The 11630-nt window shown below is 44.1% G+C and overlaps 1 protein-coding gene across 1 annotated transcript; it reads left to right on the top strand.

Annotated features, from left to right (window-relative positions):
- The first annotated feature begins 1389 nt into the window (after positions 1-1389).
- Positions 1390-6152, top strand: LOC120044648 (17-beta-hydroxysteroid dehydrogenase 14-like). The gene is made up of 9 exons (XM_038989323.1): positions 1390-1749; positions 1851-1889; positions 2412-2509; positions 3437-3503; positions 4816-4907; positions 5067-5171; positions 5271-5338; positions 5507-5603; positions 5786-6152. The coding sequence occupies exons 1-9, from the start codon at positions 1659-1661 to the stop codon at positions 5927-5929; spliced, it is 801 nt and encodes a 266-aa protein (XP_038845251.1). The 5' UTR covers positions 1390-1658; the 3' UTR covers positions 5930-6152.
- Positions 6153-11630: the final 5478 nt, after the last annotated feature.

Here is an 11630-nt window from a genome sequence, read left to right as displayed (position 1 = left end):
ATGCTGTCAGGTCGAAATTCAATCCACTGCCTTCTCTCTACAACCTCAGCACGGTGTCCTCTTCATACCCCCCCCCCCTAATGTCAGCCCCCTGCCTCTCTCTTAAAGTCTTTAATTTTCCCTCTCTCCCTGTCATAAACAAAACACACAAAAACACACACACACTATCCTCAACACATGTACTGATGTCCTCACGAGACCCAAATGAACACCCATAAAATCCCAGTGAGAATGTATTTTGGAGTTCCATTCTGGCTTCAGTATTTATATTGCTCCTGACTAGGGCACTGTGTTTTTGTGACCATGTCACCTTACCAGGAAACACACAGGGCGCTAAACGAGTTATGTAGCAGAGCCAATGCATTTCCTGGTGAGGTGTGGTCAGGAAAAATGTAGGGCCCAAGTCACATTTACAAACATGTTTTACATTTACATTTAAGTCATTTAGCAGACGCTCTTATCCAGAGCGACTTACAAATTGGAAAGTTCATACATATTCATCCTGGTCTCCCCGTGGGGAATGAACCCACAACCCTGGCGTTGCAAGCGCCATGCTCTACCAACTGAGCCACACGGGACCACGTGTTAACACATGTTATGAGACCAAACAGTAAAACTGAAAGTCTACAACAAAAAACCATGACACTCCTTTTCTGATTATCCTTTCATAAGCCTTTATTCAGTTGGCTTAGTGTATGGTATAGTATAGGGTATGGTGCACACGTGTCAGACAGGTAATGACTCACAGGTGTTGTGTCAACAAAAATGTAAGTGACATATAGTGACCACTGTAAGATGTCAACAGCATTATTTCTGGGCTAGAAAAAGGTTACATGGGGCGGCATGTAGCCTAGCAGTTAAGAACTTTGAGCCAGTAACCGAAATTTTGCTGGTTTGAATCCCGAGCCGACTAGGTAAAAAAATATGTTGATGTGCCCTTGAGCAAGGCACTTAACCCTAATTGCTCCGGTAAATCGCTCTGGATAAGATTGTAAGCTAAATGACTCAAATATTAAATGAGAAAAATAAGAATTGATGGTTGAGTTAACTATTTAGAGACGTGTGCCAGTTGGAAGGGGGGGGGGGAAACAAGTAAAATGTATAACAGTTATAACACTGATATGAGGTGGATCTTACAGGAAAGTGAGCATTAAAGTATTTAAAGTATTTTTTTTATTATGCATTAAACAATTGCAAAAACCATCCCATTGGCTTCTTGGTTAATTGATGAATGTAATGGCTTATTTTTTCCATTTCAGAATATGCCTCATACATAGACTGAGATACCGGTATGCATGTTGACACAGCAGGTTGCAGCACCAGGATGTGCGTTAGAACTTGCATGGAGCTTAAACTACAAGTCCCACAAAGCCGCTCACCTGTCTTCACAGGCGACAACAAACCTCATGATTTTTGAGGAACTTGGAGGAGGGAAGAGAAAGTTAACGTAGAAATGTAAAAGACAAAAAGACAACGGGAGGGATGCAATTATATATTTTGCTGCATGTAAAGAAATAGAATAAAAAAGTGTAGCTTGGAAAGAGGTCAAGTAACTTTGTTTGCGGCATTCGACCAACACAGTCAACCAGGTAGTGGCGGTTCTTTGCGAACGTATCATCACTGAAATTATCACCCGTGACGGGTTGGCTCTTGTGAACATGTCAGGCAGTACATTGCGTTACCGAGACAAAGTTGTCATTGTGACCGGCGGGTCCAAAGGGATTGGTAGAGGGATTGTCAGAGTATTCGGTAAGAATCAAAGTTGCTGATTTGAAGTTAGTTTGTTGAGATTTGAGCAGAGTGAGGTACTGGGGAAACAATAATATGCTATTCTGTTGTTTTTTCCCCAGTGGAGAATGGAGCCAAAGTTGTCTTCTGTGCAAGAGGGGGTGAGTGTCAGCACGTTTATTAGATATTTTTGCTCAGATTAAAGTATACCATTGCAGGTGTGGTGGAACTGGTGGCCTTTACGGTTGTGGCTAGATGGAGTACAGCTACGTACCAAAAGTTGCATGTTCGAGTTGCGTCGGTGACAACTGTAGGATTGTAGCTAAGCCTAACCTTAAACTTTTTCTCCTAACTTGCTACGTTAATTCTCCTAACCTGCTACTTTAATTCTCCTAACTTGCTACGTTAATTCTCCTAACCTGCTGCATTAATTCTCCTAACCTGCTGCATTAGTTCTCCTACCCATCTAGCCACAACCGTAGAAGCCATCAGTTCCAAGAAACCATCAGAATCACCACACAGGTATCAATAAAGTGTCTCAGAATCTTAATTAATCAGTAATCCATTGTTGAAGACTTTATGAATCATTTAGAAAATCCATCTCTACATCATCTTTACATTGCATATTCATAAGTTTACTGTATTCTTATTATATATATATATATATATTGTTTTTTTTACAGTGGCAGCAGGACAGGCTCTAGAGGCCGAGCTGAACAGGGCAGGGCCAGGGTCATGCAAATTTGTACCTTGTGACATCTCCAAAGAAGAGGACATCAAGGTAGGGCTTCTGGGCAATGACATCTTATAGGGCAGTGAAATGAGAGTCAAATGATCACTCATATGCATAACATTTCAACAGAGTTTATATCCTCATTCCTCAATGGATCACATGACCTGTGGTTTATCAGAATGCTTACTATAACGTTTTGTATTGTAATCTACACTCCACCTATCTTTAGTCTTTGTTGGATTTTCCCTGTCTGTGAAAGGACTCTTCTCCACTGAGTTTACTCTAGCAAGCCCCTTGCTCCTCATTTGAAGGTCTGCTTATAAACTGCTTAGAAATCACTATTAAAGGCCCAGTCGGTCATTATTTGAAGCTCTCTGTGTTTCCTGTGCCCTGGTTTCCTGTTTTCTTCCCCTGTTTTTTGTGCTTGCCTCCCAGACTGAGAGTTCGCTCAGGCATTGAGGTCTGTGCTGATATACATTTATTAATTAGTATAAAAGATATATATATATATATATATATATATATACAGTTGAAGTCGGAAGTTTACATACACCTTAGCCAAATACATTTAAACTCCGTTTTTCACAATTCCTGACATTTAATCCTAGTAAAACACTTTCCATAATGTTTTACATTTACATTTAGGTCATTTAGCAGATGTTCTTATCCAGAGCAACTTCTTTTATTTCTACACATCCAATCATCAATCAGTGTCCCTGGTGCTTGTGAACAATAGTGACATTGCTATAACCTGTTTTGTGTGTTTGACTGAGGGATGTGTGTATGTTTCTATGTTATTTTAGTGGTGTGTCTAGCTGGTTTTTCAGCTTAGGCTCTATGTAGCAAGTTAGGTAGGTACATAGTTAATGGGATCATAGGTCCACATACCTGGAGATAGAAATTATAAACGTCTTACACAGTGTGGTGGTCAATGACAGAGTGCAGTCAACTCAACGTATGATATTCTCTCTGCAGAGGTTGATTTCAGTGACAGTGGAGCATTATGGTCAAATAGACTGTCTGGTCAACAATGCTGGGTGGCGTGAGTATCTGTTATCATTTTGTATGCGCATTGATGTTGTTAAAAGAAAGAAAGGAAATGATATATCCACAAATCAGCTGATAGTTGGTATACCAAGCCACGTCCAGGCACTTATTTTTATTGTTGTATATATACTTTTTTTACCCCCGTTTTCTACCCAATTTTGTCATATCAAGCCGTACTGCTTCTTGACACAATGCACGCTTAACCCGGAAGCCAGCTGCACCAATGTGTCAGAAGAAACACCGAACAACTGTCAGTGTGCATGCACCCGGCCCGCCACAGGAGTCGCTAGAGCGCGATGTGACAAGGGCATCCCGTCCGGCCAAACCCTCCCCTAACCCGGACGGCGCTTGGCCAATTGTGCGTTGCCTCATGGGTCTCTCGGTCGCGACCGGCTGCGACTCAGCCCGGTATATAACCAGGATCTGTAGTAACACAGCTAACACTGCGATGCAGTGCCTTAGACCGCTGTGCTACTTCAGAGGCCCTGGCAAGCCATTATTTAAACAGGCATATTCAAGCATGAAAAACACATACACTGAGTGTACAAAACATTAAGAACACCTTCCTAATATTGAGTTGCACCCCTCCTTTTGCCCCCAGAACAGCCTGGACTCTACAAGGTGTCGAAAGCGGTCCACAGGAATGCTGGCCCATGTTGACTAATGCTTCCCAAAGTTGTCTGGATGTCATTTGGGTGGTGGACCATACTTTATACACACAGGAAACTATTTATGGTGAAAAACACAGCAGTGTTGCAGTTCTTGACACAAATCGGTGCGCCTGGCACCTACTACCATACCCTGTTTTAAAGGCAGTTAAATATTTTGTCTTGCCCATTCACCCTCTGAATGGCACACATACACAATCCATGTCTCAATTGTCTCAAGGCTTAAAAATACTTATTTAACCTGTCTTCTCCCCTTCATCTACACTGATTTGAAGTGACATCAATAAGGGATCATAGCTTTCACCTGTATTCACCCAGTCTGTCTGATGTGGAAAGAGCAGGTGTTCCTAATGTATTGTACTTAGTGTATACCCTTTGCAGATTGCACCATCGAACCGATCACCTCCTGATCGTCACACCCTGACAAAGGTGCAAGTCGCAACGTGGATGTATTTTTAATGCTATACTGGTTTTCATCGTTTTTTAAGATCTGCATACGTTTTTGTACCACTTAACACTTTTTTTGTGGATATGAAATGCATGTTTTTTCCCCCTCTTCTACAATTCACATACTCCATAGACATTTGGTTAGTGTTTATGCTGTATTCATTGAGTTCCCTCACTTTCATCCCCTTTCAGACCCACCTCATAAACCCACAGATGACACTACTGCAGATGAGTTCAGAGATCTTTTGAATCTTAACCTCATCAGTTACTTCCTGGCCTCCAAAGTAAATAATTCACTCATTATATTTACTTTACTGAAAGCCTTCAGGTATAATGCTTTATTACTTGTTATAAGCATGTATGAGCCTTAATAATGGGTTATTATATAGCTTATAATATGTTTTATTCATCACGGGATCTCCCCACCTCTCTCCCCTCCTCAGTATGCCCTGCCCCACCTGCGACAGCGCCAGGGGAACATCATTAACTTGTCCAGTCTGGTGGGCTCCATTGGTCAGAAAAATGCAGCACCATATGTAGCCACTAAGGTGAACTAAAAATCGAGATAACAGTATGCATCAGTACTTTATCCCACTGTTTGGAGAAGTAGGCCTAACAGGGGTGATGTGTCTTTTTTCCTCCACAAGGGGGCGATCATTGCCATGACGAAAGCCATGGCTGTGGATGAGAGTCGGTACCAAGTGAGAGTCAACTGGTGAGTAGAACTGGCATCTGTCTCCTTTTACAAACTTTTAGGATTTTCTACAAAATGTTTTCTCTTGCCCTTTTGTCTGTCCTGTTTTAAAAATACTTTTGTATTTTTCCACTTTTTCTCTTATCTCTAGCTCTGTTTGCTGCAGTCTAAATTTGTATTATCTTGTAGCATCTCCCCTGGTAATGTGATGACACCTCTGTGGGAGGAGCTGGCTGGACAGACTGCAGATACCTTAGCTACCATTAAAGAGGGAGAGAACGCTCAGGCAAGTGCTCACTGGACAGGAGCCAATACAAGATATACGATGAAATATAAGATCTGTTACAATGACATATTTCAGAATGCATTGAAAAGGGAGGGTTGGTAGAGACTTCATCATTTCACTTGCATCTCTCGTCTTGATGAACCTGATGCCTTATCTTTAACATTCTTCCTAATCTCCAACAGCTGCTTGGTCGAATGGGGACAGAAGCTGAGAGTGGGTTGGCTGCTCTGTACCTGGCTGCTGATGCTACGTTCTGCACTGGGATCGACCTGCTGCTTAGTGGAGGGGCAGAACTCAACTACGGCTACAAGAGCCAGGTCCCATGAGCAGGCCTGTCACTCCGGGCCTTGTGCCTACCTGACCAATAACAGGACCCGTTATGTTCTATTGCCGTCTTGCTTGAGATTATTGAACCAATCACCCTGTTTTATCCATAGCCATGGGATGTAGAGGTGCTGGAGATGGTACAGCACCCCCTGGTGGTGAGATGGTAAAGCTGCAATAATTTGTGTTGTTGCAATAAAAACAATTAAACTATTTTTTCCGTTGCATTGTTGATATAAATGATAATGGGATTGGGGTAGGGGAGAGAGAAAAAAAAACATGGGATATGTATATATGGGCCCTATTTTGCACAGAGAGTTCTCAACTCTGTTTTGTAAGCTGTGCGCTCATGATATGCTCCTATCTATTCAGTGTGGTTGGTTTGGAGTTGGACACGCTCTGCTGTACGATAGACCGTTTAGGTTAATTCGGGTCTGACCCTCTCCACTCTCCATATTCTATTCTTGATATCAAGTGATCTGGAGCAGTTTTCGCAACAGTTTTCTACTTACATTTTCTATTAGTTTACCATTCTAAACTTGGCGTAAAGGGAATGGGAACAAAATCAAATTGCGTTCTCAAAATTGCGGCCCAGCAAGTGACGCTTTCCACCCGCTGGTGCTGGATCGTGGTGAGCAATTTTCTCCGCGATGGATCGCATAGCTGTCCATTTGTGCTCAGTTTTAATTGGCACAATCTTAATTACAACGGCCCTCTAGTTATATTTATCTTAACTCTCCTGTGTTCCGGTCGAATTGGACCACTTTACAAGTTTTCTCTCTGAAAAATGTACACTGCTCAAAAAAATAAAGGGAACACTTAAACAACACAATGTAACTCCAAGTCAATCACACTTCTGTGAAATCAAACTGTCCACTTAGGAAGCAACACTGATTGACAATAAGTTTCACATGCTGTTGTGCAAATGGAATAGACAAAAGGTGGAAATTATAGGCAATTAGCAAGACACCCCCAATAAAGGAGTGGTTCTGCAGGTGGTGACCATAGACCACTTCTCAGTTCCTATGCTTCCTGGCTGATGTTTTGGTCACATTTGAATGCTAGCGGTGCTTTCACTCTAGTGGTAGCATGAAATGGAGTCTACAACCCACACAAGTGGCTCAGGTAGTGCAGCTCATCCAGGATGGCACATCAATGCGAGCTGTGGCAAGAAGGTTTGCTGTGTCTGTCAGCGTAGTGTCCAGAGCATGGAGGCGCTACCAGGAGACAGGCCAGTACATCAGGAGTCGTGGAGGAGGCCGTAGGAGGGCAACAACCCAGCAGCAGGACCGCTACCTCCGCCTTTGTGCAAGGAGGAGTACTGCCAGAGCCCTGCAAAATGACCTCCAGCAGGCCACAAATGTGCATGTGTCTGCTCAAACGGTCAGAAACAGACTCCGTGAGGGTGGTATGAGGGCCCGACGTCCACAGGTGGGGGTTGTGCTTACAGCCCAACACCGTGCAGGACATTTGGCATTTGCCAGAGAACACCAAGATTGGCAAATTCGCCACTGGCGCCCTGTGCTCTTCACAGATGAAAGCAGGTTCACACTGAGCACATGAGCACATGTGACAGACGTGACAGAGTCTGGAGACGCCGTGGAGAACGTTCTGCTGCCTGCAACATCCTCCAGCATGACCGGTTTGGAGGTGGGTCAGTCATGGTGTGGGGTGGCATTTCTTTGTGGGGCCGCACAGCCCTCCATGTGCTCGCCAGAGGTAGCCTGACTGCCATTAGGTACCGAGATGAGATCCTCAGACCCCTTGTGAGACCATATGCTGGTGCGGTTTGCCCTGGGTTCCTCCTAATGCAAGACAATGCTAGACCTCATGTGGCTGGAGTGTGTCAGCAGTTCCTGCAAGAGGAAGGCATTGATGCTATGGACTGGCCCACCCGTTCCCCAGACCTGAATCCAATTGAGCACATCTGGGACATCATGTCTCGCTCCATCCACCAACGCCACGTTGCACCACAGACTGTCCAGGAGTTGGTAGATGCTTTAGTCCAGGTCTCGGAGGAGATCCCTCAGGAGACCATCCGCCACCTCATCAGGAGCATGCCCAGGCGTTGTAGGGAGGTCATACAGGCACGTGGAGGCCACACACACTACTGAGCCTCATTTTGACTTGTTTTAAGGACATTACATCAAAGTTGGAACAGCCTGTAGTGTGGTTTTCCACTTTAATTTTGAGTGTGACTCCAAATCCAGACCTCCATGGGTTGATAAATTTGATTTCCATTGATAATTTTTGTGTGATTTTGTTGTCAGCACATTCAACTATGTAAAGAAAAAAGTATTTAATAAGAATATTTCATTCATTCAGATCTAGGATGTGTTATTTTAGTGTTCCCTTTATTTTTTTGAGCAGTGTATGATCCCCAATTAGAGGCAACGATTACCAGCTGCCAACATAGAAATATTGAACTAGAACACCCCCTAGTCATGCCCTGACCTACTACACCATAGAGAACCAAGGGCTCTCTATGGTCATGGTGTGACAGTACTAAAGAACAGCTGTTGAAGGTTGCTGAACACTACAAGGTTGAAATTGGTGATAATTGTCTAAAATTCTATTAGTTTAATATTGAAGGCCAATCTGATGGAGAGTGGTATTCTTGAAGTTACCACTGGGGCAGCCTCTGCTGAGGACTCACCGTCTCCCCGTAACGTTACAATGGCCACTCCATCTGTTAGTCCTAGTAGTCTTCTTTTTGAACAGCAGAAAGAACGGCTTCTGTTACAGCTAGAGCATGATCGTGAGAAGCTAGAGCATGAGCGTGAGAAGCTAGAGCATGATCGTGAGAAGCTAGAGCATGATCGTGAGAAGCTAGAGCATGATCGTGTAAAGTATGAAAAATAATTGGCTGCTGATCGGTTAAAATATGAAAAGGAATTGGAATTTAAACAGGATATGGAGCGTGCTAAAATCAAGCTGCAACAAGAGCGGCTAGAGCTGGTTAGGGAAGGAAAGCTCTCAGGGTAGAGTTTGCTCTGGGAAGGTGATCTAGATTTACCTAGGGGTCGTTCCTCTTCTGGTCGTGCCCCGGACACATTTGATATTGTTGGGAACTTACGGTTGTTGCCTCAATTTAATGAAAAAGACCCTGATACATTCTTTTGTTGTTTGAGCGTGTTGCTGACGCTAGGAGTTGGCCTGATTCTGACCACACTTTAATGTTGCAGTGTGTGCTGACTGGTAAAGCGCAGGAAGCATATTCAGCTCTTAGTGTAGCCGACAGTGTCAGTTATGATAAGGTTAAAACGGCTGTGTTACAGATTTACGAATTGGTTCCTGAGATTTACCGCCAACAATTTAGAACTTTAAAAAGGGATGATAAACAGACTCATGTTGAGTTTGCGTGAAAATGATCTTCACAGTTTAATCGCTGGTGTTCCGCCTCTGCAGTTATGACTTTCCAAGGGCTGTGTGATCTGATTATGTTAGAGCAATTTAAGGACCCAATCCCTGATCGTATAGCCACGCACATTAACGAACGAAAAGTAAAGACTCGCTGAAGATGCGGTTTTGGCGGACGAGTATGTTTTGACTCACAAGTGTCTTTGCAGGGCCTCATATTCGGAGTGAGTGGGGGCGTTCAGAGAGATTTGGGCCTCGCTCACCGAGATACTTTGGTTCACGGGAAAAGTTTCATTCAACTAGGGTTGAGCCTGACTCCCGTGGTAAAGCTGACTTTGGTCAAGAGTGTCACTACTGTCAAGGTTCAGGTCATTGGAAAAACGAATGTCCGGTTCTCAGGGCTAGGGGGAAATTCAGTACTTACGTTAAATCTAATTCTACGGCGTTAGCTGTGCCTGTTCCACAACAGTTCACTCCTGACACATTGTCTCAGGCCCAGGGGCATGTGAAAGTCCATATTGACCCAGACTATTTACCTTTCATTATGGAGGGTTTTGTGTCTGTTAGGTAAGGACCTAGTGCCAGTGAAGATCCTGAGAGACACAGGTGCCTCTGAATTGTTTGTGTTGGAGTCTGTTACCCTTCTCTGCTGAGACTGATTCGGGAATAGTGTTCTAATTAGGGGAATAGGTTTGAACACTGTCAGTCCCATTGCATAAACTGATGTTGGATTGTGGACTGGTGAAAGGTGGGGGTGCGTCCTTCGTTGCCAATTGAGTGTATCGACGTTATCCTTGGGAATAACTTGGCTGGTGAGCGTGTATGGCCTGTCGTGTTTCCATCTCTAGTGGTTTCCACTAAGCCGTTAGTTGCAGGGAATCCAGATGAGTGCGCAGAGTTTCCCAGAGGTGTTCTCTGCGTGTGCAGTGAGGCATTCTATGAGCCGTGGCGAACTGGTCACTGCGCCAACTAGCGAGAATACCACAAAGAAGTCTGTCACTGCTTTCCCTGTTATCCCGTTATCTGTATCCCGCTCCGATCTGGTCAATGCGCAACGGACTGACCCCACATTGGAAGAGTTGCGTGACCAAATTGTTCCTGTGGAACAGTTGAGAGATGTCGCCCATGGCTATTTTCTCCAAGAGGATGTCCTGATGAGAAAGTGGGTGTCTCATGGTAGTTGTTTTCTGGGGGAGGCGATTAGTCAGGTTGTTGTACCAGTTAAGCTTCATGAGTTGGTGTTGACAACTTCCCACAACGACGATGCTGGACATATGGGTGTGAGGAAAACCTACAATCGCATATTAAGACATTTCTTTTGGCCTAGGTGAAAGAGGGATGTTTCTGAGTTCATCAAAACTTGTCACACCTGAAAATTAACTGGTAAACCTAATCAAGCTATTAAGCCGGTACCACTGTTTCCTATTCCTGTACTCAGCCAACCTTTTGAGTATCTGATTATTGACTGCGTTGGTCCCCTGCCTCGTTCTAAAAAGGGTAGTAGTTACCTGTTCACTGTGATGTGTCAGACCACTAGGTTTCCTGCTGCCTATCCTCTCCGGTCTATCACGACTAAGTCTGTGTTCAAAGCTTTGACTCAGTTTTTCTCACTGTTTGGAATCCCTAAGGTCATTCAGAGTGATCAGGGATCTAATTTCACCTCTAATCTGTTTGGTCAGGTTCTCCAACAGCTCCATATTAAACACAATTTGTCTAGCGCCTATCACGCGCAATGTCAAGTAGCACTGGAACGTTTCCATCAAACACTTAAGTCTTTGTTGAAAGCTTATTGTACTGAGATGGATAAGGATTGGAAGGAGGGGTTGCCAAGGTTACATTTAGCTGCTAGGAAGGTTTCACAGGAGAGCACGGGTTTCAGTCCAAATGACCTTGTGTTTGGAAATAAGGTGAGTAGACTTCTATCTGTTCTCCAGGATGACTGGAAGTCTCCCGAGCCCCCTCAGTCCCTGTTATGGTATGTGTGATTTCCGGCGACGCCTGTTTTCCGCTGGTGATCTGGCTAAATGTGAGTTTGCTCAGGTGACCGTTACATACCTTGGAAAGGTGGTTGGGCAGGGTGAAGTGCGTCCTGTTCGGGCTAAGGTGGTAGCTATTGATGCTTTTCCACCACCAACTACTAAAAAGGAACTAATGCGTTTCTTGGGAATGTTATTTTGTGTTTGGTTTTCTCCTGTTCTGTCGCTCCTGTCTGTTCCCTTCTGGTCTCGTTTTCTTCTTCCTCTTAAAGGTTGCTTCCTCTTCGCAAAGGTTGCTGAGGTCTGGGGAGGATGAGGTTGGCTAGAGCAAATGGACGCAAAGACTGGGTCAACTTGTATTTGTGAC

The sequence above is a fragment of the Salvelinus namaycush genome, chromosome 3, assembly GCF_016432855.1.
Source record: "Salvelinus namaycush isolate Seneca chromosome 3, SaNama_1.0, whole genome shotgun sequence".
In the NCBI taxonomy this organism is placed as follows: Eukaryota; Metazoa; Chordata; class Actinopteri; order Salmoniformes; family Salmonidae; genus Salvelinus; species Salvelinus namaycush.
Note: the sequence above shows the minus strand (reverse complement) of the source record. Positions and strands in the feature narration are given on the sequence as shown.